At 38.5% G+C, this 27,502-nt stretch overlaps 4 protein-coding genes across 9 annotated transcripts; 3 read left to right on the top strand and 1 right to left on the bottom strand.

Annotated features, from left to right (window-relative positions):
• On the top strand, positions 1–1,662 carry LOC123011003 (28S ribosomal protein S5, mitochondrial). The gene is made up of 4 exons (XM_044408247.1): positions 1–244; positions 299–424; positions 481–708; positions 766–1,662. The coding sequence occupies exons 1-4, from the start codon at positions 88–90 to the stop codon at positions 1,581–1,583; spliced, it is 1,329 nt and encodes a 442-aa protein (XP_044264182.1). The 5' UTR covers positions 1–87; the 3' UTR covers positions 1,584–1,662.
• A 292-nt stretch (positions 1,663–1,954) lies between these two features.
• Positions 1,955–17,634, top strand: LOC123011976 (baculoviral IAP repeat-containing protein 6). Of its 3 annotated transcripts, none has more exons than XM_044409715.1 (21): positions 1,955–2,179; positions 2,232–2,413; positions 2,471–2,596; positions 2,644–2,879; positions 2,924–3,372; positions 3,413–4,516; positions 5,313–6,564; positions 6,801–7,636; positions 7,686–8,071; positions 8,125–9,228; positions 9,306–9,620; positions 10,069–11,100; positions 11,157–11,651; positions 11,704–12,121; positions 12,180–12,405; positions 12,454–14,789; positions 14,843–15,052; positions 15,098–15,808; positions 15,858–16,041; positions 16,098–16,342; positions 16,391–17,634. In XM_044409715.1, the coding sequence occupies exons 1-21, from the start codon at positions 1,981–1,983 to the stop codon at positions 17,380–17,382; spliced, it is 13,038 nt and encodes a 4,345-aa protein (XP_044265650.1). In that variant the 5' UTR covers positions 1,955–1,980; the 3' UTR covers positions 17,383–17,634. The 3 variants fall into 3 exon arrangements, with proteins under 3 accessions (XP_044265650.1, XP_044265651.1, XP_044265649.1); XM_044409716.1 differs by having other exon boundaries at positions 7,680–8,071; positions 8,125–9,222; XM_044409714.1 differs by having other exon boundaries at positions 7,680–8,071.
• Positions 17,635–17,745: 111 nt separating this feature from the next.
• On the top strand, positions 17,746–21,385 carry LOC123010500 (zinc finger protein OZF-like). Of its 3 annotated transcripts, none has more exons than XM_044407442.1 (3): positions 17,746–17,874; positions 17,924–18,323; positions 20,196–21,385. In XM_044407442.1, the coding sequence occupies exons 2-3, from the start codon at positions 17,932–17,934 to the stop codon at positions 21,256–21,258; spliced, it is 1,455 nt and encodes a 484-aa protein (XP_044263377.1). In that variant the 5' UTR covers positions 17,746–17,874; positions 17,924–17,931; the 3' UTR covers positions 21,259–21,385. The 3 variants fall into 3 exon arrangements, with proteins under 3 accessions (XP_044263377.1, XP_044263375.1, XP_044263376.1); XM_044407440.1 differs by lacking the exon at positions 20,196–21,385 and adding an exon at positions 18,807–20,085; XM_044407441.1 differs by lacking the exon at positions 20,196–21,385 and adding an exon at positions 18,807–20,085 and having other exon boundaries at positions 17,761–17,869.
• Positions 21,386–24,692: 3,307 nt separating this feature from the next.
• Positions 24,693–26,472, bottom strand: LOC123010977 (dimethyladenosine transferase 2, mitochondrial). Of its 2 annotated transcripts, XM_044408208.1 has the most exons (8): positions 26,419–26,472; positions 25,872–26,360; positions 25,675–25,822; positions 25,484–25,623; positions 25,280–25,432; positions 25,076–25,224; positions 24,898–25,026; positions 24,693–24,852 (listed from the first exon to the last, which is right to left on the bottom strand). In XM_044408208.1, exons 2-8 carry the CDS (start codon positions 26,352–26,354, stop codon positions 24,726–24,728), a joined length of 1,329 nt encoding a protein of 442 aa, XP_044264143.1. In that variant the 5' UTR covers positions 26,355–26,360; positions 26,419–26,472; the 3' UTR covers positions 24,693–24,725. The 2 variants fall into 2 exon arrangements, with proteins under 2 accessions (XP_044264143.1, XP_044264144.1); XM_044408209.1 differs by lacking the exon at positions 26,419–26,472 and having other exon boundaries at positions 25,487–25,623; positions 25,872–26,412.
• Between the last annotated feature and the right edge of the window lie 1,030 nt (positions 26,473–27,502).

The raw sequence follows: 27,502 nt of genomic DNA, 5'->3' as shown, positions 1-27,502 counted from the left end.
ATTTAATGAACTGTCAACATGGCTGAAAAAAAGCTGTGAAAAAGGTTATGAAATAAAAGTGTTGAAAAATTGTAAATAATTTAAGAAATGGCTTCTCATCTCCTTAATGTGGCAAGAATACTATCAAAATTAACTTTAAATACAAATTGTCGGGTTACTAACACGATAATTAAGCTTGAACGAGAATTACCAAAGCAGCCTCTCTTCAACCATGCCTCTCGAAACACGAATTTTTTTAACAAAAGTAAATCTGAAATAATAAATTTTAAGACATTCTCTTAATTGTATTAATTTGTAGTGCCAGCTGAGGACCTTTGGAAAGGAATCACGACTGTAAGTAATGCCGGTAAGAAACGAGGTCGTGGTAAAACCGTATCAAAGAAAAATATTAAGGATTTGAATAGAGGCCAAATTATTGGTGTAGGTGCGTACAGGTTTAGTTATTCGTAATAGTTATTTTTTACTAATAATTTTGTGCAGGAAAGGCCAACATGCTTTGGCCCGGATTGACAGCCCCCATAATCCGGGGGAAAGAAATTGTAGAACAACAAAAACTCCCTGAAGATCCAGAACGACAAGCTAGACTCAATCAGTTGCGGGACCAAATGGGGACGCACCGTCGTGCCAAATTGAGTCCTATTGAGAGGGGTTGGTCGGGGGCGAAAATGCCGGGACGTAGTATTGGCCCACCAGATCCAGTTGGAGAAGGTACATATTTTTATAACTTTCTACTTTTACAGGAACCACTTTTTTTTTTTTTTCTAGATAACTTTGAGGGTTTTGATACTAAAGTCCTGGAATTGAAAACTGTATTCAACATGAAGGGCAATTTTGGCCGTAAACGCCGAGTGTCGGCAACTGTAGTCACCGGCAACAAAAACGGTTTGGTTGGATTTGCCAACGGCAAGGGTATAGAACCTAGGACAGCAATGCGCAAAGCCAAAAATCGCTCAGCACAGAAACTAGTGCACATAAAAATTTTCAGAAACCACACTGTTTTCCATGATTTTTTTACCCAATTTGGGGCTACTAAAATATACGTGTGGCAAAAACCCGAAGGCTACGGTTTAGAGTGTCATAGGGCTATCAAAACAATTTGCGAAGTTGTAGGAATCAATGATCTACATGCGAAAGTCGAGGGGTCCACAAACGTTACTTTTGTTATGAAAGCGTTTCTTTTGGGTTTAGTTCGACAAAAAACGCATCAGGAAATCGCTGAAGAAAAGAAACTCCATCTAGTGGAGTTCACCAAAGAAAACGGGGGTTTTCCAACTGTGTTAGCTTCGCCAGCTCAATGTAGAAAGGAAGATCAACTCGGGAAAGATGAAATTTTAGATTTTACGCAATATTGTTTTGATGGCAGAGTTATCTTGAAGAAGAAAAAGTATCCACCTTTTTATACCAAGCTGAAGTCTTATGAGATTTATTTGAAGAAACAGGAGAAGTTGAGGAATAAGGAGAAGGTTAAATTAGATTTGATTACTCAATATGGCGAAATTAGGAGCTTCCTCACTGAGAAATACCCAGAGTGTAGGCCGTTTAGAAGAGCTAAAAAGGAAGAAGAGCAAGAAGCTGAAGCATAGTGTAAATAAATTTAATGAAATTAAAAATATTTGTTGAAACATACTTTAATAATAAAAAGTAAAAAAGGTTTTATTATAATACCAAATTTATTTAACACCTTATTAATTTTGTTAGAATTTAATGTTGATGTGAATATTTTGAGTCTACTGAAATATTCATTTTTGCGTTTGTGATATTTGGGGATTATCTAGGTAAGATATATAATTTAATTAACAACATTTGCGATAACAATTAATTAGAGTAGCTCTAAAGCCAGTAAATACATTGAAATTAATATTTTTTTGTAATTAAGCGCGCCAGTTCCGCCAACGTAAAGCAACGAAAAGATTACTTGTCACCTGTCACAAAAGAATCAGTTCTGCCATTCGACAGAACTTCCACAAATGGTGGTTTTCAATGGCGCAAGATGTGTTTAGCAAAATGGCTGAGGATCCTTGGTTATTAAACGAAGACGGTTACTTAAATGCGGACACAGACATCAAGGAAATCATTTACCACCCGACACTGAACGTTATTTTAATATGTACCAACAGTGGAATCGTTCGGGTGTTGGATGTCAACTCGGGTGTTGTTCTCCAATCCAGCTATCTCTCAGGTAAATAAAAATCATCTTTTTGTGACGTAAACCGAACAGCAAACCTTTGTAGCAATAAACCAAAACGAAGTAACTTGTAAGTACATTCCTGGACAAGACAGAGTACTGTTTTGTGATGGACAAGCTATTGGAGTCAGATCAGACTACAACAGTGTGCTTTTACTCGACAGTATTCTGCAAAAGCCAGTATCGGATCCCAAAAAGGAAATCAAGCTAGAATTACCACTATCTGAGGTAATTACTGTTTATTTTTTATTTAAAACGTGGTCTTTAAACCATTTTTACATGCAGGCAATCATCTTGAAACAAAGTTTGACTTCAGCCAACGTCAGCGGTATTGAACATGTGATAAATGAATTAACCGACGTTATTTTGAACGCTCAAAAACAGTCCAAAAAGGGTATCAAAGCTCAAAAAGTAAGTCACTTTTGAGGGAAAGAATGACACTAATACCAACGTTTCAGTGGAACACTGTATGTCTCCAACTCCCTTTGGAGATGCTTCAAATGGCTGCCATGAGCAGCGTGTCAGAACTACTTTTAAAAAACCAACACACGCCAGAATTGAGTGTTGCATCAGCCGTGCAAGAACGTCTCTCAGAACTCAGTGGGGAACAAGGGAGTGCTTCAGACCGCAGATCCATGGCCAGCGAGGCTAAACGACGCGAAACATTCACTCATTGGCCCCACATGGATTACAAGTGAGTAAGAGCAACACTGAACTTCCCAGTATATTAGTCTGTAGGTGGGCATTGCCGGATCAAATGGCCCAAGCGGGCTTTTACCACCAACCTAACGCCTCTGGCGACGACCGCGCAATGTGCTTCACTTGCACAGTCTGTTTGGTTTGTTGGGAGCGCACTGACGAGCCTTGGAGTGAGCATGAACGGCATTCCCCCAATTGTCCCTTTGTTATGGGTGAATACACTCAGAATGTTCCATTATCGGTTACTTACGCCACCAACCCGGCTATTGACGCTACCTATCGAGGTGTCAACGTGAAAATCCTCGGAACGAGCACCATGAGCAACCTTTTACCGACTGCAAACGCTGAAGGCTTGATCTCCGTGTTTGACATCTCGGGGAAGATCTCAAGGACACACTCGTTTTTTGTAACACAGTTTGATTCTCACATTTTGGAGAAATACACGCAGGATTTTGGGGTTCCAGGGACCTGGAGCGACCTTGACGAAGGTGAGTTGGGATGAGCGGTAATTACATATTGTTTGATTAGTTAAGTATCCAGCAGAGAAGCGAATAACATCTTTGGCGATTGTGAGTGCTGCGGAGACGACATCCACGCGACCTACGATTATTTGCGGTCTCCAAATCCGGTGTCGTGGAGCCCAGAAATATCAGTCTCCAGTGATTGGAAGTTATGACGATCAGAATAAAAACTTAATGGAGGTGGTGGAATCGGCGACGTCTTCAACAAGTTCCAGTTGTTTGTATTTAGTCGTTTACGACTTTTTGTATAGTAAGGAGAAGGAAGATAAGGATCACGAGAGTAAACCAACTGATGTGAACGCCATCTCCGAAGTATCGGCCTCCAAAACCGAAACTCAAACTCAAAATGAGAACCAGAAAAACAGTGATTATGTGCATCCCGACGCGGTCTTCGTCGAGCATTTGTCATCTTTTTACAAAACCCTCATACCTGGAGAAAGTGACGAGGTGTTTCTTCCACCTCCGATGCTCGTTAACAAACCTCAACATTCAGGCCCTCGAGTGTTACCCATCGACATGCAAATTACGGAAACTGATGCTTCGCAAACCGAGCCTTTCATAATTAACCAAGAATATTCGTTTATGAATGGGCAATTGAGTAGCATTCTCTCGGAAACATTCGAAAAGAGCATTTCCGATCACATCACCGAAATGAAAAACAACAAAACGGCAAAAAAATTGAATTACAGTAGGGCAGTGCAGTGCGTGTCGATACCGGCGCCTTATAAATCGCGACAGGACTTGGAGATTTCCGATATTATCGCGACGCAAGACAGTCGACATGTTCTAGTCGTGTTGAAAAGCTCGTTGGACGGCAAAAGCGTTTTGATACTTTATTCTTTAGACTTTTCACAGAAGATGGTGAAGCTGGTGGAAGAGCCAGTTTTGGTGCGCGAATTAAATAATAATGAGAAGCCGACAGAAGTGAGTATGTTGCCGACGGTGGATAAGTTGGGGGAGTTTGCCGAACAGGGGAAGAACGGAGTCGTGGGAAATATTTTCATGGTGTGTGTTGACGGGGCTGTGAGAATTGTGGAATTGTCGACCATGAAGACCATCTGCATGGCCCAGTTGGAGAGCGAGAAGTTTGTTTCGGCGGCGTATTGTAACAGTAAGTTGTTAAAATGAAAATTATGTGAATTTTTTAATTTTGTCACTTCATTCATAATTACAGACAAAAAAATCTTATGCTTACGTATTGCTTGGTTGAGTTTTAAGAGATATAAAGTTCGGGTTAGAATACTTTTCTGGCAAAAAGTGCCATAACAATCGCTTGTTAAGAATATTAAATTTAAATTTTGCAAAAATGATTTATTTAAATACAAATCGTAAAGTAAAATAAAAAACGGGAGAAAAAGAGAGAGAGAAAAAAAGTATTAAATTATTATCAATTAGTTAATTACTAATTATTATCAAAATTAATAACTATTAATAATGTAGTGTGAAGTTTGTTGTGTGTAAAAAAATATAATCCTTATTCCTAGTGTTTTATTTCGTTCTATTTTTTTTATAATTGAAGTGTTGAAAAACATTTTTATGAAGAAACATAATATTAAAAAAAAATGTGATTAACTCGGAGTTCATTATTCCCATGTTGCATTTAAACTTATTGCAATTCTCTCATTTTTAGAGTTCGTTTTTTATTAAAACAAAAAACTTTATCTCTTTCTGGCAAGGTAAATATTTTTGTAGAAAAACAGTTTTATTGAAATTTACAGAGTTATGAAGGTGTTGTTCACCAATTTCTTAATGGTTGTTACCTGAGGTCAGTTATGTATTTTTTTTTTATTTTAATATAATGTATGGTAATACATTGTATGGTTTCTCTACATTTTGATTGATTTTTTATTGAATACACTTGACTAACTACTCGATACTGTTAAAAGTATTTAACACAATTTTTTCAGGTTTGGAACGCTTGTGCGCCTCAACAGCGAAAGGTTCTCTACACTTCTATGCCCTGAACGACACCGACAACGAATCCTCTGAGGACCACGAGGAAGACGATTTGTTCGGTATGACGAATGACGGTTTGTCTTCAAACCCCGCTCAAACTAGCGACTCATTAGACGGAAGCGAGATGACGCGTTGTTTCCACGATCCTCCTGAAATAATTTCTTTGTTAGACTTGAAACGGCTGCACGCTTTGTGTCAATTCGAACCGTTAAGAGCAGGCTACTGCGCCGTAGTTCCTCCCTGTTGGAGCGAAATCCAGCAGGCTCAAAGACAGAGGAGGTATCCTCAAAGCCTCAAAACGGACTGTGACCAGTATACGAAAACGTGGCGACTGCAGACTGACACGACAACCTGGGATGAGCACATTTTCGAGATTACATTGCCAAGTCCCATGTCGCTGGGTCACGTGGATGTTCATTTCAGTTTGCAATCATCGACAGCGTTACCACATGTCGAAGTCACGCTTTTGCGACAAAACACAAGCGGGATTGGGCATAAGAAAGACGTTAAGTTTGCTGTAGATGAAACCATCACCATAGATATGTTGCAACAGTGGGCCGAAAATCCTGTTATCAGTCAGGAGTATTTGAGGGCACATAATGCCGATATTTTGGCAGGACCAGTGAATATAGCCTCGTGTTTGGATTTGTCGGAACAATGCGGTGTTGTCACTTTGACGAGTCCGAAATTGTTCAAGTCGAGGAATCGGACGTTGTTGTTGCACATTAGGGCTGTTTATTCAAAAGAAGACGCGAATAATAAAACTGCCTCGAAGGGGAAACGCACTGAGAGTAAAGACAAGTCGAGTCAGTGTGCTAGCCACAAAAATGAGTTTTATATGGGATGTGATTGCATTCACGAATTGAGTATTACGGTGTATAGTTCGAAACATACTGAAATTCCGCATGAGAGAAGTCAGAGGAATTTTATGTTGGAATCTATTTCGTGCGTCCAGTCACTTTTGTTAACAGCAATGAATAATTCATCAAATGCGGCCGTGTCTTTGTCACTAGATATACTCACTTGGATTGCTTCAATTCGATTGATTAGGAACAGGAGTAACAATGGAGAGGTGCCTAACCAGCAGATGGAATTTTTATACGTGATTGAGTATAATTTAGCGAAGCTGCTTCAGCAGTGTCTTCTTCTCGGGGAAAGAAGTATTGCACATAAGTGTATGAAGTTAATCGAAGTTTGTTGCAAGTATGTATCCCATGTTGGTCTTTACAAATCAAAATACTTCACATAATTCTAAATGTTCAAAACCTAATGCATGTTGTAAAGAAAGAGAAAATGACTAAATAAAAAATATCGAATGTGAAATTTAAAAAAAAATAGCCTTCTTAAATAATTTTACATGGATATTTTGTATATATTTTAATTTCATTCTTTATTTGTCCGTGTCAATGTTTATAGCATATGCTTCGTATTATTTTTAGTGGTGCTAAGAACATGAGCGAGGCTGGACGCTCCCACTTTGAGTTCAGCATCCTGAAAGCTCTCCTTTCGCTTTTGAACACAATCACCGATGTTCGGTCACCTGGAGGCCTCCAATGGATCTTCGCACTTCTTCTCAAAGTCATTTCGAAGAACGCTCAATATGTGGCTACCAAATGCGTAACACTGTTAAATAGAATGTCTGAGGAGTTAGAAATTCGAACGAATCCGTACCACCTACTTCTCAGGAGTCGTTACGGCCTATACGGCACTCCTCTAGAACTGGAATTGTTTGATATCGAACCACCACCTTATGCTAAAAGTAGTAGTACTTACGTCACTTACGCTACAGCGGTGTCCGGAGACAACGCCAATCAAAATACCGATTTTTTCGAGAATTATTCGTTTAATAAAGAGAGTATTAATCCTAAAGATGTATTGTCAGGCACTGAGACAAAGCTGAAATGGCGAAATTTGGCACCACCGAAAATATATCGAGGGTTAATAGAAACCGTTCCTTTGCATTTTACTTGTGTTTCGGCAAGCGAAGGGACGAGGTTAGAAAGGGCTGATGCGTCAAATAATATCGTTATCAATGAGATACCGTTTTCAATTTCTCCTTACCACGCCCAGGGTTCATTAGACAAAATGGACCCTAGCAAGTTCAAGTCCTATTTGGTTGATTTCGTCGAAGAACCGACAGTCACGGTGAAAGAATACAAAAACGGAAATCCTCAAGCAACCACTTCGAGTGTGGGAACGTGGGACGATAACGGCTGTGAAGTATTAATTGGGGAGTTACCGGTGGATGTTGGCAACCACCTCTTGAAGAAATTAGGTGAGTTAGTACTCAATTGTCACAATTTATGTAACATATTTAGATTTAGATTCCATGTATCAAGATTTGAAATCTTCAATGGAGAGTAAAAACAGCACTGTGAAAAATGTGTGGCAGCCAGAGAGTTTACTGTCGCCGCCGACTAGTAGTAGTTTGCCGTGGCAACACTTATTGGTGACTCCGCCCCAACAGGTTATCGTAGTGGAGCGTATGCATTCAGGGGCTCGGAGATACGTGATTTTGGATTTTGGACAACCGATTTTGCTCACTGATATTCTTCTACCATCTTGCAGTGACTTGGTGTCTGTCAGTATTGACATTTGGCTGAAAAGTGAAGATGTTGATGGGACTCGGTTAGTCGTTGCGGCTGACATTGGCTCGAAGAATTTGGTGTTAAATGATTTACAGCCGACACCGTTGTGTCGATATATGAAGGTAAAAAGGAGTTAATTATTATTCGACTGTAAAATAAATTGCCACTTTCTTAGATCACTGCAGTTGGTCGTTACGGAATGACTACAGCGAGATGCAGAATCCCTATTGGTTACTTTTATGGCCACGTGGTAGTTCTCCCTGAAGAGGTTCCACCAGAATTGTCTCAAAACGTTTCTAATTTGGCTTGCACCGATTTGGATAAACAACTGACAATTTTATCGAAGCTTTTTGAAGATATCAGTTGCAGATACAGTTTAGCTTGTTCCAAATTAAAGGAACTTTTACGACCATTTTTGGTAGCTGATATGAAAAATGCATCTCACTTGGCGACTTACATGAGCATTATGAAAGACAAGGTTCTTAATAGCAGTAACCCTGAACACAGTAAAATCTTCAGCGCTTATCAGGAATCAATCACATACCAACGTCAGTTGAATACAATTCGAAATGTGATGAATCGTCTTGAAGGGAGTATTAGCAAGATATCGGTGTCACCGAAAAATTCCAAAGACATTCCGAGTTGCTCGACTGATAAACTTAGAGCTATCGCTGAAGGTTTGTTGGAAGTGCTGCTAACACTAGATTCACCAATCGATGTCGAACCGGTCACGTGTCGCAAACTGTTCCAAGGATTATGCGTGTCTCAAGCTTCACGTCTGCAATTACTAGCGGCTATTTTCCTTGACAAGTCCTGCAGGACGAAGAGTTACTGGGGCAACTTCCTCGCTGACACTTTGACTGAAATGTTTGCAACATCTAATACAGCAAAATTCCCCCAAGATCGCGTTTTCATCCTATTGGCTTATTTGAGTCGGAAAAGTCCTGAACGAAGCGCCGTCATTGACGCTGGTCTTCGAGTCGTATCGCAAACTTTGACTCCTTTGAGTGAAGATCGCACGAATCTACTTGCGGTCTCAGTTGACTTGCCTTTGCTCTCCTGGCTGTTAATGTATCTTTCGCTTCAATTGGACCTAAGCAAGAACAGTCTTCAGTCGGCCACGAGATGGGATTGGGTGTTCGGGGAAATTGTTGGGAAAGCCAACGCCGAAAGTGCGAAAATTGGAAGCCGGAAGAAGAGTTACAAAAGAATCAGCAAACAACAAATTGACAATTTGGATGCAGCGCAAAAGCTTGTTCAGTCTTCAGCTCAGGTACAGGTTTGTAGTAGAGTGGTGATGGTTGGGGTTGTTAGGGGTTGGTTTATTCTGGGGTTTAACGAATCTGGGGTTCTTAGGCTTTGTCGACGTTGTCAAACCATGCAGCGTGTCTTACGTCGAAGTTAGATGCGGCTTTAAAGACGCAACAGTTTCTTATGAAGAAAGTTAAGTACAAGTTTATGGATATGAAAAATTCGCCGGCGGAGAACCCACTCGCACCGAAAAAATTAAAGGAAACGACGTCAGAACCAATCATTGAGAAGGTTACTGAAAAGAAAATGCCGCAACATATTGATATTAATCATTGTCTAACTGTGGCTAAAGGACTATTGACTTTGGTCCTCTCGATGGACCATTCGAGTAGTGCCGATATGCTGCTGCTTTCGTTTAAGGTAAGTGGGAATTTTTTACTCAAAAATTTTTAATAACGAATGAAATGTTTAAAAATGCTTATTATATATTTTTTGAAATTTGTACCAGATTTTTTTTGCAAAATAAATAAATACGCTATTAAAAAAAAGTATAAGAAATAATGACCATTTAAACAAGTATTTTCGTATTAATATTTTTTAGCTTTTGTTTGGTTAACTTTTGCTCTAAGTATATCTTACAATTTTTAAGATGTCAGAAAAATTGAAGTGGTTTTGAATAAAATAATAAATAATGCAAAGAGAACAGAATTATATTTTTCGACGGTTATTTATTTACTATTATTTTTTATTAAGAAATTATCAAAAAATTGAAGTAACTACTCTCTTATAATATTTAAAATTAAAAAAAGATTGTTTTTATTGTAATCACTTCTCGTAATTTTAAACGTGCTAGTTTTTGTTTTTTTAGGTAATGGCGCGCCTAGTAAGCATGGCCAAAATCAAGCTTGGCCAACTCATGAACCAGGACCAACTCTTGAACTTATTTCGCTTTTGCCTCGCTTCGAAAATTCCATGGGCTCCTCACGCCCTTGCATGCCTCTTACAAGACGTCATGGAAAACGAAAACGATAACGACTCCGGAGCTTCAACAAGCTGGGCCACTAACGATTTTCTTTCCGACGTTGCAAATCTCTGCGAATTCACAGATGACGAAACTTTCGTCCACGAACCTGTAATAACAGCGCCACCTAAAACTGGAAACAACAACAGCCAATTGCCTTCGGTCTTCGAATCCGATGATTCGGATTTGGAGGAAATTGTCGACGGATTTTTAGACAAGGAAACTATGTCGACACCAAAGAAGACGCCAAAACCAACGAATTATTCACACACCACTAATTCCGTAGCGCTAGATTCGAGGCTTGATCTCAGCGTCGATGTATCTGCAGAGATATCGTTAAGGAAATTGATTAATAAAAATACTCAAGGGTTGTTGCAGAGTGTTAACGCGCCCGTGGTTGGTGACGAAAGTGAAGATGCATTAGCGCCATGGCCCACTATGATATCGCCGTTACAACCAGAGTCACATTTGAGTAACACTGCGATGTTGATTCAGTGTTTTGATTCGTTATTTGAACATTTGCCGATGCAAGATTCGTCAAATATTGAGCACATCTTGCAACTGTGGTTGACTTTGAATAACCCGTACAAAGACGACAAGTTTGATCCTTCAGCTGTTGCTCAAATCGTTCTCAAAGAAAGCTCGTTGAAAGCGTTGATTTCGGCAATAGCCTGGACTCCAGGCTTGTCACTAATCACTTGGTGTGTAGCCTTGCAGACTTTGACTTTGGCCTGTAACAGTAATACAACGTCAGACTCTGCCCACTATTGGTCAGATTCTTACGGAATGGCGTCTTGTATAGTCAATCATCCGGATTTTATTCAGGTTTTCATGAGATTATTATCAGGTACTGGTCTTACCTTCATTGATAAAGTTTTGGTGAGTCATTTCACCCAGTCGGAAAATTAAATTAAATGTCTATATGATTTTTCTAGGCAGGACCTTCGTTATGTAAAGCTTTGAACGATTTCCTCGACCGACTTTTGATGAGATGTTACATAGAAAGTCCCCGAAGCAAAGCTGGGAAATCCTTAAAGACTTTATTATTGAAAATTGTGCATCAGTTAGTGTTACCTACAGGGCCGATAGCTCTACGACAAGGGCCTCTAGACGTGCAGTGTAAATTGTTGAAAATTATGTTAGATATAGATTATTTTAACGCTGATATGACTATTGCAATGAGTATTTTTGAGAGTACGTGTGTTTTGGTTCATTCGTACTTTGTTAATGTTGATAAAATTAAATGTATTAATATTGGGGAGAAGCACAATGTGGTGACAACGACGTTTAATGAGATTTTTGCCTGTGTTATGGGGTCAGATCCAATCAAGATGGACCTGCAGGTGTCTACAGAAGTGCTCTTTTTGAGGCTGTTGAAGTTTTTGGGGAAGTTGGTACAGACACAGTTTAGACAAGGCAATGATCAACCGGTAAGTTCAATAATCTAGACTTCAGATTTCGCAATTGCTGTAATCATTGTAGGAAGCAATGGACGTTGAGTCATTGGCGACTTCGCAAACCGACGAAAGCAAAGCCGAGCAAATTCAACAAGATTCGATGCGTAACCGTGGCGAAAATTTCGCCGATGTTGTCCTCCAGTATCACGTTAATATCATCCGCCTATGTCAGTCTTTAGCAGCTTGCAAATCTTCATCATTGTGTATGCTAGCAAATGTCTCGCAAAAAGCGGCCTTTTCAAACCTGAGCGAACCGAGCAATGTCGGAGATGCAGTTTTCCATGTTTTAGCTCTGTTAGCTAAGCGAACCTCTGATAAAAAATTGATATTGCCACCGTTGCTACAATTTTTAGCACATGCTCCTCAACTGAGCGAGCCTTTGCTGTGGTTCCTATTACAAATTCTAAATACTGAAGATGCTATACGAAATTTCCTCAACGCAGGTAAATTTGCGGTTATTAAATGTGAGTTGTCAGTCAATTCAATATTGTTGGTGCTTAGGTGGTATTGAAATTTTGGGCCGGAGTTTTGTAACAAGTAGTAACACCCCGAATACAATTTCCAAGTCGGGGACTATTTCTATAGTTATGCAACACTTCAGTGGGATTAATCCTACTTCTGATGCAAGCACAGCCATCGCATCAGCATCGGCCTCGAGAAAGTTACAACAAGCAACCATCGAAAATAAATTATCATTGGTTAATTTCGCTCCCTGCTGCACTATAAGGTAAGTCGGGTTAAAATTTTCTCAACATAGTTTAAATTCTTGTTCTAGTTGTCCATCTGGAACAGCCCAACCGGCAGAAGTTCTAATCCAAGGAACGGCAGCGACTCATCGCCGGGCGCGAACTCCCCAATGGAGTTACCACTTTTATCCCGATGAAGCTCACACTGAACTCACTTTACAACTCCCGAGTGCTATTTTATTGCGTGAAGTGCATCTGCAGCCACACTTGAGTGCACTAGCGACTTGTCCTTCGGCTGTGGCTTTGGAAGTCTCAGCCAGTGGTCCTTCGCGTCTAGCCCCTGTGTGTCCGCCTCTTCCAACCAGTGGTATGGTTTTTATCAGACTACACTTACCAGTTCCGGAAGTCGTCAATTGTGTTTTGATTCGGTTATACCGGCCACGTGATGCTAACAATATTGGGCTTTCGCAAATCCGTCTCTTGGGTAATTTAGCCTTTGGAGGAAACACCAATCAGAATTTGGCCGATCCGGTCGAAGATGAGTCACACTGTCGCCATAGTTTGGGCTGGTTAAGGTTATTACATCATTGCTTTACTTTACCGACAGAACAGGATTTGGCAAAACAAGTGATATCATGCGCGTCAGGAGTACCGAGATTGCTAAGTACTTGTTGCGAGTTGCTTCTAGTACCTTCTCACGTACTTCCGATTTATTTACCTTGTTTGGAGAAAGTTTTAAGGGAATTGAGTTTGCACAATCTGGAAAATGGTAACAGTGTTATCAAAATTCTGTTGAACAGTCGGTCGAGTATCATAGAACCGTTGAATTTCGCTGATAATGCTTGGCAAGACAGGTTGCTGATAAATGCGACTGGATATCAATCAGCTTGCGAATTATTGTACCAGATTTGCGAGCATCAAGATTCTGATACTTTTTACCGAGTTAAGATGATGCTTGAGTGGTTGCAAAGTGTTGCAGTTGAAGCGATGCAAACTGGAAATACGCAAGGGTGTAACCCTGCGTACATATCTAGCATAGCTTCGATACTATGGTCAGCCAATCAGGCTCGAGTGAGCTATGACTTAAAGTCAATGATTACATTAGATTTATTCGACACAATCTATAACCTTAAAACATGCGTGGAAAACAACATTGCTCTTAAATACTCTCTGGATTCTCTATTGTGCAGTTTGTGTTACATAAGGCCTGAACTTTTCCCCGTGCTTTTACAACGAATCGGAGTATTAGTTCCGAATTTGTCCACCGATCATGATGCTTCAATCTCCGATGATCGCAAAGATTCCGAAAGTATGACCGATGATAACAAACAAATCTTCGAGCTAGATTCAGAGTGGTACGGCCACCTTGTAATGGGCGAACTGTCGAAGCTTAGTCTTTCAAACGAACAATTGGAAACAGTGGCGCTAGTGAGTCGGTCACCTTCGGCAATCCAACAGTTGCTAGATTCTGGTCTCCCGAAAATGTTGAACAGTGCCATATACGAGTTTTGTACTTCAAACGAAGACAATTCAGTCCCAATGGCTAAATTAGAGAACGTGACGGCCATATTGAAGTTTTTTACTGACGTCAGTGATGAGAAGACGATGCGAGATTGGTTGGGGTCGTCCGATGGTTCGTCCTTTTGGCTTGAGTTGCTTAATTGGTTGTGCAAAAAACCGTTCCTGAAAAAATCAAATCTTCAGTCAGAAGCGCACGCTCAGTTGGAGGAAGTGTGTGTCAAGTTTTTGTCGAAGTGTTGTCTTTGTCATCCTAGTAATCAAGCGCGACTGGCAAATGTTTTATGTAAAGTTATAGATTTGCAAAGCAATGGAATCTCCGGCTTCATGCGTCGGCTGACTCTTCAGTTACTGCTCGAAAATGAGAAAATTCCAGTCAGTATTAAAGCGGATGAGACTTTATATAAAAGTGTAAAGTTGACTCAGGCTTACTTACCGGTGCATCCGGCCTTCAAACAGACTTACAACCGCGCTTTACTTTATTTGAGCACTAATACAACTCTAGCTGATATCTTAGAGCAGCACATTTATTTCAACACGACCTACAAGATGGAGACGAATAATTCGAGTAAGCGCGCTTTGCTCAGTAAGAAAGATTTATTCAAAGGTTGGTTCCCCGAAGATTCAGATTTGAGTATGGCTGCTGGTGTTACTGCCAAAGATAAACGTGCCAAAGACGCCAAAAATCAAGCCGCATCGACGCCCCAGTCAAAGAAAAAGAGGTACACGGCGACGGAGAATTTGACTAGCGGTGATGTCATTGGGGGACGTTTGATCAAGTGCGAGGCGTATTCAGACCAGCCTTTGCCTCTGAATTTGAATTTAGGGCAATTGTTGAGGTTGATCGAGTCGAAAGGGACAACAGCGGATTGGCCGTGTATCCATTTAGTCGTTTGTCAAAATAAAAGTGAGTCAAACTGATTTAATCCTGACAAATCTTAATTGGTTTTATTTTTGTAGATGGTGATAAAAAAAGTGAAAGTAGTGAAGTAGATTCTAGTTTGTACCAGCAACAACCTTTCAGTAGTGCCTTACAAGTGTTCAGTTCGATGGGTGGGTTGGCGCTACTGGCTCGTCATTTGCCTACGGTGTATCCAGAGGCAGTGCGGCCACCACTTAAGGAGAAAACAACGTCCGAACAATCAGATTCCGAGTGGATCAAAGTGGAAGGTCTGTTTTGACTCTTTTGTGTTTCAGGACTAATTTTTTTTACAGATTGCGATGACATCTACGAAGACGTCGAAGAAACAGTCGGGACCAGTTCGCCTTCGAAGTCATCAGGACTTATATCAAACGTTCCAGCTCATTCTCTCACTGCCTTTGGTCTCTTTCTCCGACTACCGGGTTATGCTGAAGTCCTTTTGAAAGACATGAAGAAGGCTTTGTGTCTGTTGAGATTAGTATTAGGTGTAACCGACGATGGCGAAGGTGGTGATATATTCCAATCTCCGATTGCCGATTCGCTACCCACGTTGCCTTTTGAAGTACTCCGAAAACTCTACGATGCTACACCTTTGAGTACCGACGATGGGCGTCTCCTTCGGCGCATCAGTATTAATACTGGTGTGGTCCATTTGCTCCTCGCTTGTTTGGGGATTTTTACCCACCAAACTCAAAACAACGAGAAAGAAGGCCAGAAAGACTCAAAAGGTAAAGACGAACGGAACCAATTGTACTGGGCCAAAGGTACAGGCTATGGTACCGGTTCGACTCAACAAATCTGGAATGTTGAGCAAGCATTACTTAAACAAAAAAGTGAAGAGGAGCACGTGACAGTCTTGTTACAAGTTTTGGCAAGTTATATAAGTCCCAATGGGGAGACTGCAGATGAATTAATGGAAGATGTTTTACCATCGTCGTTTCATGATCTTTTGTCCAATAGTTCGCTTTTGCCGGCACTCAGTTCATATCTGAGGAACGATTCAGGTAAGTTCGGGGAGTTTACATAGTATTTTTCTACAACCTCGTTTAACAGTTTTGGATATGGCCCGGCATATACCGCTATACAGAGCGGCTTTGCAACTATTAAGAGCCTTGGCTACTAGTTCGCAACTGGTGGATTTGCTCTTGCCTCAAAAAACCCGCATCAACGAACCTTCGATTAGTTCATTATTGAAGAGCATGAAGACTTGCGTAGATACTTATGCTTCTAAATTAAGGTAATTATTATTATTATTATTATTATTGTGGGTATGTTGTATTTGTCTGTTCGTAGACTCAACACTAAAACAAATACTAAATTCAAAACTAAACTTCGGGAACAACTCGAGGAACTTGAACAGGGTGAAGGTTTGGCGACTTTAATGCCAGACATCCAAGACACTGCTAATTTGGTGTCTAAGGTAACAAGTGGCCTCGCAGACTCGGATCACGATAGTGAAGGTGAAGTTTCCGTGAATCGAGTCATATTTGCTTCTTTGGAAGAGAAATATCTCAAAATAATGAAAAGTTTGCAATTTGGTATGTAGTCATGAGCATACTCCTTCAAGTTACTTATATCGATTTTAGGTTCGTATGAAATGATCACGGAATTGCCTGAAGGTGGTGTAAAGTTTGCGGTATCGCACCATTTCGAAAACAACGCGAAGTCGACTGGAGAACAGTCACATCCGGCCCGTGTCAAGAGGATAGCCCAAGAAGCCGTAACCTTATCTACGAGCTTGCCTTTGAGTTATAGTAGTTCAGTTTTTGTTCGTTACGATACTTCCCGATTGGACGTGATGAAGGTACTGATGACAGGTCCTGCTGACACTCCTTACGCCAACGGTTGCTTTGAATTCGATGTTTTCTTCCCGCCGGATTACCCCCTGTCCCCCATGATGATCAATCTAGAAACGACGGGGCACCACACTATTAGGTTTAATCCGAATTTATATAACGATGGTAAGGTTTGTCTGTCTGTGTTGAACACCTGGCACGGAAGACCTGAAGAGAAGTGGAACGCCCAAACTTCCAATTTCTTGCAAGTGCTGGTGTCTATCCAGAGTCTGATCCTTGTGCCAGAGCCGTACTTTAACGAGCCGGGCTATGAAAGGTCCCGAGGGACACCCGCTGGTACGCAGAGTTCTAGGGAATACAATGCGAATGTCTGTCAAGCCACTGTCAGGTGGGCGATGTTAGAACAAATTTTAAACCCTTGCTTGTGTTTCAAAGATGTTATTTATACGCATTTCTATTTGAAACGTCACGAGATCATAGCTCAAGTGGAGGGTTGGATTAAAGACCTAGAGAATGATATTACGGAGAAAAGGATATCGAGGACTGCGAATAAGAGGTCGCCGTCGGCGAATATCGATAGTTTCAAGAAGATATTCCAGCAGTTGAAGGAGCAGTTGACGAAATTGAAACCACCAGAGGGCGTGGTGGAGGAAGACACGTCTCCAAAGATGGAGATTACGAGTGCGCCAGTTAACGGATTGGAGAATAACGAGCAGGAAATGGACGCAGATATAGACATGGAGAAGATGGTAAAAGAAATGTGCGAATTCGACGCAACATAGATCAACTGTTTGCATTTATTTTGTTTTTACCAAAATTTAGACAATACATTTTTACAAATTTTCTTAGCTTTTCGGTATTTTTCACTCGTTAAATCATAAATACGTGACTTGGTAATCGTATTATGATTTTTATATTATAATTGAAACTGCATGGCTGATGATCAGAGAGTGGTTACCAGTTTTACTTGTGTCATAAGTGATTTTTTTTACAGTGATTCGTAATGTAAAAAAATATATTTTTTTGTATTATGACTTTGTAAATTTCGTTCATTTAAATTTACTGTTAAGACACAAATGTGATTTAAGAAGAATAAAAAATAATTTTGTTTTATTTGGTGACTTTTTTCGAATTGGTACCCCTGCCAAATATAACCAACACGCCATTTTAGTTGCTAGCATACGATGGTGTATTTTGTGCTTTATTGAGCCAAATTACACGATAAAATTTAACCGACGTAAACAAAAACATTCACTTAACCTAAAATACGTACGGTAAATGTGTTACAAAATAACACAAGCATCCTCTAAATCCGGTTTGTAGGTACTCAAATGGAAAATAAGTCGCTGCAGATCGCATCTGACTTGGGTATAGAACCAGACGAAATCGAAATAGTTAGCGTAAACACTATTTGCCGGTTGTGTGGCAGTCAAAACGAGCGTTTAATCGGGATATTCAGTGATGAGGGCATTGGGAATGATCTCTCGAATAAGATTAATCTTTATCTGCCAGTAAAAGTGGCAGCTTCAGATGATTTGCCTTTGCAATGCTGTTGGAATTGTGCCTCAACGTTGTTGGCCTGGCATGAATTGGTTGTAACGAGTGTTGAGACAGACCGCAGGTTTAGGAATTCGCAGTTTATTGCAGAAAAACAAGTTGTTGAAGATGTGGAATTGGATATCTCTGTCAATCCCCCCAGTGATGACAATGAAGACAAAGACGGGTAAGGGTTATTTATTGATTTTATAGAATAGAGAGGAAATATATTGAGACTGCATCAAATTAAACTTTACTGCATCTGGATTTGTATCACTTGGGGAATTGTGTCTGTACAAAAATGGTTTTGTCGAAAAACAATAAAATTTGAAGTTAAGAAATCCTGTGTGATTGGCTTTAGGTGGAAATCCTAGAATTTAAGGCTGAAAAGGAATTTATCTAACACAATTGATATTAACATCTAATATTTTTTTAATTCACTGTTTTAATCAGAAACGATTCTTTTTATTTCAAAAAATAACTGCCACACACTGTATGGTAAGGTTTTTCAATGAAAATATAGTTTTTTATCGTTACAGTCGGTAATGGTTACCCGTATTTTATCATTTCTATATTTCTGTTTATTATGTAGTGTGTGAGCGGTATTTACGAGCGAAATCATCCAGACTTGTACTAGTCCTCTCACTAATCCCCTATATTATGTTGGCAGGATGGAGACCAAGACCATCGTTACAAGTCTGGATGATTTCAGTCAATCTTCGCCCAGCCAGGGATTCAAAAAAGTTCAAAAAGCACCTAAGAAGAAGAAAAAAGAATCCATCACATGTTTTCCTCTAGAAGAAACCGAGGCACCTCTCGAGACCTACATTACGGGCATTGAACAACAACTGATCGATCCGGAATTAGTCGACGCTTCTGACTATAAAGTAGAAATTGAGACCGATCATATTTTCACACACGAAGACAATAAATGTAACGAAGTAAAGACGCCGGAGATAAAGTCGGACGAGGAAGAAGAACGGCCGTATTTCGGATGTCAGTATTGCCCCGCTATATTCTTCATTCGCAAGGCTATAGTTGATCACGTGAAAGAAGAACATGAGAAGGAATATGACAAAAATTATAAAGTACATGTGCCAAAACAAGTGACGACAATAAAAAGAGAGAAGAGAACACATAACAAAATCGATCAAGATTTGATAAACGCAGCTAAGGTCGTTGTAGATGGTCGGATTTACTACAATTGCAAAGAATGCGGAAAAAATCTCCACTCGCCCTATACATACGTTTGGCATATAAGAATACACACCGGTGAGCGGCCTTACGTATGCGATCTGTGTGGAAAACAATTCCGAGTATCACAGGGCTTGGTGAGACATTTACGGGAGACTCACGAGGGTATTAAAAAATTCCCATGCGACCTCTGTGGTCGAATGTTCGCAACTCGACGTAACGTGGAAGAACACAGGAGAATTCACACAAACGAAAGACCGTACGTTTGTGATCTCTGTGGCAAGTCTTTTAAACAAAAAGCGTCGCTTTTTGTGCACAAAAGATCACATAAGAACCACTTCCCGTTCAAATGTAGCTATTGCAATCAAGGGTTTCGAACCAAACCTCCTTTGTTGGTGCATATAACGAGACATACAGGGGAAAAACCGTACAAATGTGATATTTGCGGCAGATGTTTCCGAATTAAGTATGAATTGAAGAGACATAGACTTATACATTCGGATGAGAAGCCGTGGGTGTGCAATGTTTGCGGATTCAGTTTTAGACAGAAACGGTATTTGAGGAATCACATGAAGTCGAATCATATGTTGGTGGCTTAAGATAAAAAAGTGCCGGGTTGGTATTGTTGTTTGTTTTAATTATGGTTGGATGTTTTTACATTCCTTTGAGAATTTCCAGCACATTTGTGTATATATTGTCGTATTTTTATGTAATCTGTGGTAATAGAATAAAGGATATGTAATAAAGCTAAAGTATTGAGTTCCTTTGTTTGTTCCTTTGGCATTACAATAATAAACAATTTTACAATTAAAATAAAACAATTATTTTCTTGTACATGTGCAAAATAATGCACCTTCTTTTCCAGATTAATAAAATACGAAGTCCCCTTATCGCCACCACCAACTGAAACAAAACCCCTTTCTCCCAAACGAAAAACCCACTCCAAAGCAGTCTGCGATATTTGCAATAAAACCTTAAGTCGAACACGCGATCTCAAACGCCACAAAACAAGTTGTCACCCCGACCCTAAAGTAATCGAAAATCGCCTCCAACTTAAAAACCATGCTTTTGAGATACACCAAGTGAAGCAGAAACGGCAGCGAAGGAAGAAAAACGAAATTGTAGCGAAATTTTTTTGCGACGTATGTGAAAAGGGCTTCACGAGGAAACATGACATGGAAAAGCACCGGGGGCGTATGCATGCCGAATATGAGCTGGAGCAGAAGGAGCAGAGTGTGAGGAAAAACAACTTGGCGGTATTAGAAAAGTGTAAAAGTCGTGATTCTGACGGGAAGGTGTTCTACAACTGTGATTTTTGCCAAAGGATTTTCGGCCAGTCGTATAATTTGATGCGTCACAGGACGGTACATACGGGAGTGCGGGAATATTTCTGCCACCTGTGTGGGAAGAGCTTCCGAGTGTCCAACGGTCTAAAGAGACACATTGAAGCTTTCCACAACGGAGTGAAAAACTTCAGTTGCGAGGTGTGTAAACGGACTTTCTCGGCGAGAGCTACACGAGACGAGCATATGAACATTCATACGAACAATAGGCCTTTCGTTTGTGACATTTGTGGAAAGAGTTTTAAACAGAAAGCCTCTCTGTATGTGCATAAAATGTTCCACACTGATACATACAGGTTTGAGTGTAGTTATTGCGGGAAAAAATTCAGAAGAAATCAAGATTTGAAGATTCATACTTGGCTGCATACAGGACACAGGCCGCATTCCTGTCACAAGTGTAAAGCCGCTTTTAGGCTGAGGCACGATTTGACTAGGCATTTGAGGATTCATGAGAAGTTGAATGAATGTGTTTGTAACGAATGTGGGTCTGTTTTTAGTCAAGAGAGGTACCTCAAGGTGCATAAGAAGATACATAAAAGAACAGAGATGGTTTTAAAATTGGAGGAAATTGAAATCAAAGACTAATTTTTAACATAAACTTTGTGTAACAAAATCAACAACATAAAGGCTCTCTTCCTAGGTAGTTTTAGCTTTAATATTATTATTAGTTGTTTTCAAATGATTTTTTTTTAATTAAATTATTATCTGAGGACCGTTTTGCACTATAATCAACCCGTAGCCATCAACAAAAAATTACTTGTCAAAAAAAACGCTTTTCGAGTAAGACATAAATTGTTACTTCTGGATCAGAACATTTGGCGTCCTAAAAATCAAGGTTGAATTTAGCTGTTTCCCCAAAAGTAAACAACCGAAAACGACCTAAAGCCCTTCAAAAAGCATTAATTTTTATTCACTCCAAAATTACCCAAATATCAGTAGACCACCAAAAATTGGGCACACGAAAAAAACTGTTCAAATCTCCCAAAATAATGCAAAATTACCTCAAGAACGCCCTAAAAAAACTAACAAAATATCTTGTTTTTAAACACCCCAAAATGGCTTTTTATTTCTTAACCAAGCCATTTGGCGCATGCAAATTCACTGAAAAACGCCCAAAAAAAAGACCAATGAAATGAATGCGAAACAACCGAAAAAGGCCTAAAAGCCTTGAAAAAACATAATTTTTTTATGCACTCCAAAAATACTCAAACATCTGTAGACCGCTAGAAATTGGGCACACGAAAAAAATGGTTAAAACTTACCCAAAATCAAACGAAGATACCTTAAAAGTAAGCAAAAACTTTACAACAATCCCTTGTTTTTAGACACCCAATATAGCTTTTCGTTTCTGAACCAAGTCAATTGGCGTATCATTGAAAAACAATCGAAAAAAAAAGGGAAAAAATCCTATTACAGAAGTAACAATTTATGTCCTACTTTTTTGGAACAAAAAATCGTACGAGATCACAAAACATTGAACGAAATATTGAGTTGCAGCACTTTTAAAACAGTTATTTAAAAAATATTAATTTCAAAAGATAGAATATGATTCAATATTTATTGAACCAGAATATTAAAAGAATTAAACATGTAGTTGTAAATTAATTAGGAAAAATTCATTTTTCCTTGGTGCATAACAATAGCACCACATAAAATTCAAATTGAAAAAAGGAAATTATACAGTTTATATTTATAATTTAATGAGTGACTCCTCCATTTTGACGAATGACCTCAAAAATTCTGTTAGGCATGCTTTCAACCAGTTTATGAAGAAGCTCTTCGTCCAAATTATTCCACGCTTCTCTAATTGCTGCCTTCAGACCAGCCACAGTTTCATATTGATGATTTTCTTTGTATACCGAACGAACAAGAATTCCCCAAAGATCCTCGATAGGGTTTAAATCTGGCGAACAAGCCGGCCACTTGATAACACGCACTTCTTGTCCTTCTAGCCATCGTAGTGTTTCCCTACTAACGTGAATTCGGGCGTTATCTTGTTGGAACAGCCACTCATTTCGATGAGTATTTTCAAAAAAATGGCATCAAATGACCATCCAATACTTCAATATATTCTCCACTGTTCATTCGTGAAGAAGGAAATGCGATTTGCAGAACACCATTATAAGAAAATGTTCCCCACACCATAACACTTGCACCACCATAATTTCTTTTTGAGAAATATCGGGGTTCTTTTCTCTCTCTAATACGAGTTAAACTCATCAGGTCCATCCATATTGAATTTTTTTTCATCCGAGAATATCATCTAAGTAAAATGCTCGTAATTATCGTCAGTAATTAAAAAATTGTAAGTTTTTAAGATAAATCATCATTCTTACTTTTTGCCAATTTTGATGCATATTGTCTCGTGCAAATTGAAGTCGTGCATTTTTGTGCCTTTGAAGTAGTCTCGAGGCAGTTTTTAATTTCTGACACTTAATGTGGGGACTCTGTTTTAAACTTCTCCAGACAGTTCATCGCGAGACGTTGGCGTCAAATGGCACAACAACTTATTACAATTACTCGCTAAATTGACAATCCGACGTGCAGAATGAGGAGAAATTTTCTTTTTGGGCCCTCCCTTCTAATTTTGTCCAAAGTGCTCCGGATCTCGCAGGAAAGTCATCAAGACCTTATGGGACCGATTAATTTTACGAGCAATGGCTCGAATTCGGATATCTTCTTCTCTTAGAGCCAAAATTTTACCTTTTTCAAGTTCAGTAAGGTAATTACCACGAGGCATTTTGACAATATGAATTAATATACAATGACAGAAACGTCATAAGGTAATGGAGACTCAAATATTGAATAAGAATTTCATAACTGATTTTAGATAATTATTTTAAAAATAATAAAATTTCAACAATAATAAAATTTCAACAAATTTAGGTGGTGCTATAGTTATGCACCAGAGTTTAGCTTGATGCAACAATATATTAGGCAAAAAAATTTATGAAGTTACCTGTGGTTACAAAAAAATTAAACAGAAAGCGCTTGATGTCGAAACAAAAATTGCACAAAAAATCCCATTTAGTACTTTTAGGTTTCTTCACTTTGTAAAAGGAGTATTTCTTGAATATGTGTTTTTATAAAATAAATTCTACTTTATAGTAAAAACTATAATTCTTGCATTTTATTAGACTTTAAGTTTAGTTTTTTTGCGATATTTTTACAGAACAGACCCAGTCCAGGGCGATATAATGGCCATATTTGACCAAATTAAAGAGAAAAACCAACTTATGGTAGAAACACAAGAGAACCCCCCCGAAGCACCTTTAATATGTGAAATTTGCGAGAAATGTCTCAGCTCTAAACCAAACCACACCACCCATATAAAAACCCACCTTTCAGATAACTACTGCGGCATATGTTGCAACAGCTACAACACTAAATTTAAACTGGATGCCCACTTTACAACTCATAAAACGTCACTAGAAAACATCCCCCAACATTACGTAAAGTGTGATTTTGAAAATTGTACCCAAGAATTTTCCTCGAAATTGCAATTTCACCATCACAAAAACATACATCTTAACATTATTAAACTGAAATGCAACATATGCGGATTGAAATTTTCGCGAAGAGCAGCTTGGAAAAATCACAAACGGCGTCACTATACAAGATTAGTGTGTGCTACGTGCGGTAAAATATTCATAGACAAGAAAACTCTGAAGGAACATGAGAGATTTCACACAGGGGAAAAACCGTTCGAGTGCCAACATTGCAACAAAAAATTCCGTTGTCAAAGTGGACTTAAATATCACGAAGCGGGGCATTTAAACGAAAGAAAATATGAGTGTAAAATGTGCGGTTTATGTTTCAATCGGTCAAATTATCTGAAAGAACATTTGAGGAAGCATTCAAATGATAAGCCGTATTGTTGCCAATATTGTCCCACAAGATTTACCCAGTCCAATATTTTAAAACGACATGAAATGAAAATGCATATTAGGTGTGATGTTTGTAATTTAGTTATAGGGAAAGCGAAAGATTTACTTGAACACAAGTGGAAAGAACACAAGTTATATTGAGCAGATTTTATTAATTTTCAAATTCTAGTGTTCTATTCTTTTTTCGAAATGGTCCTCAAGGCTAGTTTCTATTGTTTCCGTCTTAATTAATTGAGATTCGATCGCTTCCACAAAATGACTTTGTTTGTACTCTGGATGTGATATCATTTCTCTAAAAAAATAATTCATTAGGAAGCATTAATTATAAAAAACATACTCAAAAACGGCTAGTATCTGTTCCGGTGTAAGTTCTCCAAACTTTGTGAAAATATTAATGTCTTTAAAATATTGTGAATGATTTGATTTAGGTATCATTACGTCTAATCCCGCACCTGGTACCCATCTCCTAAAAGCCCGACTTACATAAGTATAAACTGGATCGTCTTAATACTTACTCTAGTGTGGGAATAATTTTCTGTCTCCCTTGTCCAAAAAACTGCATAATGAAGGCGTAGAAAGGTAGCAAATTTTTTGTGGCCACGGGTAGTTTCTGTTTGAAATTAATTCGTACAAAATACATCATGTCAGGATCAACTTGGCCGGGCTGATTTATTACACAATGAAATATTTATTGTAATACAAATTACGTTATTACTTACGTAACGACCTAATTGTGCTGAATTTTTGGATTGCCAAGGCAAAAAAACTTGCCGTGGGAATTTATCAAACAGTTCATAATCAAAAAATAGGTTGAAAAATACGGACCAACGTTTGTACGTGTGTAGATTTAAGTGAGGCCCGGCTGTTAGTACCTTTAATTGTTTATAAATTGTTATTCAACCTTTTTTAATGATTCAACTTACAACATAGTCTCTTGGTTTCATAAAAACATATAACTGTATTCTCCCTAGTGTTGTAATAAATGATTGCAAAACCACTGATTTCATTAAAAAACGAATGAAATTCATGTTAGCCATTGTCCCAATGATAGTTAGTACAGGTCCTTAATTAATTTTTTTTAATTTTAGTATTTTTCTCTGGAAATATTACTTACCATCATCCCACGCTTTCGTAGGGATACCTTTAAGTAATTGCTCTACTCTGTTACCATGATCTTGCTTATCTATAAATTCATATCTGTGTAAGAGAAAGAGGTCTTTGGTAAATAGTTCAACACGTCCTTTGTAGGGTTCAAACCTACTCTACAACGAAATTATTTAACCACTTATTACCATAAAAGTAAATATTTACTTTTAAATAGTGTTTAAAATCCGGGCAAGACTCGTACAACCGCACTAACTTAACTCCATTATCAAGTAATTCCCCGCTTATAAGACCCAAACCAGCATTTGTTTCACAAACTAGTTGGTTTTCATTTGTTCTTATATCAGGCAAAATGTGCGTCACAGCCTTTTTTGCAACTTCTACGTCTATCAAATATAAATTATCAGGGGGTGTTAATCTCTTCAAAGCGAGATATTTTTCGGGGATGTCGTCCTTCACTGCATATAAGTGTGGATGCTTACGGAAAAATTGACCTAGTCTGGCCCTATGGGATTTTCTTGACTCTTCTGGGATAACTTTAGAGGATTTTATGGGAGGTGGGGCGATTTCTTCAGAGGTGAACAAGATGTCTTCACATTTTGTAGATTCAAATTTGTTTAAACATTTACATATAGGGGGTAATAACTTCAATTTATGTCGTTGCTTCAAAACCTGTAGGTTAATATTCATTATTTGCTAAAAACAAAAGTTCTATTAGAATATTTGATTTTTTGAGGTTATATATAAGTAATACAGTGCCATCTTGTCGTAGAAGCAGAAAGGAATCACAACCCCGCGGAACAAAACCATTGGCGCGTCATTTAAATAACTTATGAACTAGACAGAGCACGTCCACACAGTGCCTTTGTTTTCACAGAATGTAAAAAATAAAGCATGAAGTAGTAAATATATAACGATTACAATTTTTAAATAAAAAATAAATGTAAAATTCTGGTATAAAAATAATTAACACTATTCTTTCAAAAACAGAAATACAAAGCGATTTTACTGAGTAATTGTAATTTTTTATTGAGCGTTTATCATATTTTTTGCTGTGCATTTATTACCGCCCTGTTTTTTATTTATTCTATTACTAGCTGTTGTCCGCGGCTTCGGTCACGTGGTAGTTTGACATCCACAACTATTTCAAAACGCAGAAGGGCTAAGAAACTTACTAACAAAATATAGCAACACAATTTATTTTGAACTTCGAAGTAAAAATAAAAAGTCCGTCTTTTATAACTTATTTAAAAACCGTAAAATTCTTTTTTACGTCTTTAATCTCAAGGGATAATGGTTTCCTCTCAAACTGTGACACTCCATTCCTAGCTTGCTTTTCTTCGGTGGATAAAACGACGTTTTAAACATGTGTAAAACTTTTGATGAATTTGTGATTGCTTTCATCCCCTATTTGACCCCCTTAAGGATAGAATTCTCCAAAATCTTGAAACACGTGCTATTTTGTTTTTAACTGAACACCCAAATACCAATTTTCATAGATTTAACTTAAAAAAAAACGGATATTTTACGAAGTTTTACCCTTGTTCAACCCCCTTAAGGGTGAAATTTCCAAAAATCCTGAAACACGTATTACTTGATTTTTAATCGAAAGCCTAAATACAAATTTTCAAGGATTTAACTTTATAAATGACATATTTTAATACAAATTGTCATCCCTGTTTAACCCCCTTGAGGGTGGAATTTTCAAAAATCCTAAAACACGTGTTTCTTCATTTTTAACCGAAAGCCCAATTCCCAATTTTCATAAATATAACCTCAAAAATGACGAATTTATAAATATTTATACAAATTTTCATGACCCTTTTGGGGATGAATTT

The sequence above is a fragment of the Tribolium madens genome, unplaced genomic scaffold, assembly GCF_015345945.1.
Source record: "Tribolium madens isolate multiple individuals breed KSU strain unplaced genomic scaffold, Tmad_KSU_1.1 Scaffold_91;HRSCAF=231;Tcas5.2_LG7, whole genome shotgun sequence".
Classification (NCBI taxonomy): Eukaryota; Metazoa; Arthropoda; class Insecta; order Coleoptera; family Tenebrionidae; genus Tribolium; species Tribolium madens.
Note: the sequence above shows the minus strand (reverse complement) of the source record. Positions and strands in the feature narration are given on the sequence as shown.

Bases quoted from the DNA above. Each gene is read 5' to 3' on its own strand.
- LOC123011003 (XM_044408247.1), top strand. From the start codon at position 88: ATGGCTTCTCATCTCCTTAATGTGGCAAGAATACTATCAAAATTAACT. The intron at 245-298 runs GTAAATCTGAAA...ATTAATTTGTAG, and splicing joins CACGAATTTTTTTAACAAAA to TGCCAGCTGAGGACCTTTGG. The intron at 425-480 runs GTGCGTACAGGT...AATTTTGTGCAG, and splicing joins AGGCCAAATTATTGGTGTAG to GAAAGGCCAACATGCTTTGG.
- LOC123011976 (XM_044409714.1), top strand. From the start codon at position 1,981: ATGGCGCAAGATGTGTTTAGCAAAATGGCTGAGGATCCTTGGTTATTA. The intron at 9,621-10,068 runs GTAAGTGGGAAT...TTGTTTTTTTAG, and splicing joins TGCTGCTGCTTTCGTTTAAG to GTAATGGCGCGCCTAGTAAG. The intron at 11,101-11,156 runs GTGAGTCATTTC...TGATTTTTCTAG, and splicing joins CCTTCATTGATAAAGTTTTG to GCAGGACCTTCGTTATGTAA.
- LOC123010500 (XM_044407440.1), top strand. From the start codon at position 17,932: ATGGAAAATAAGTCGCTGCAGATCGCATCTGACTTGGGTATAGAACCA. The intron at 18,324-18,806 runs GTAAGGGTTATT...TTATGTTGGCAG, and splicing joins GACAATGAAGACAAAGACGG to GATGGAGACCAAGACCATCG.
- LOC123010977 (XM_044408208.1), bottom strand. From the start codon at position 26,354: ATGAATATTAACCTACAGGTTTTGAAGCAACGACATAAATTGAAGTTA. The intron at 25,624-25,674 runs GTAAGTAATATT...AAATTAATTAAG, and splicing joins TACGAAAGCGTGGGATGATG to GACCTGTACTAACTATCATT. The intron at 25,433-25,483 runs GTAAGTTGAATC...AAACAATTAAAG, and splicing joins TGAAACCAAGAGACTATGTT to GTACTAACAGCCGGGCCTCA.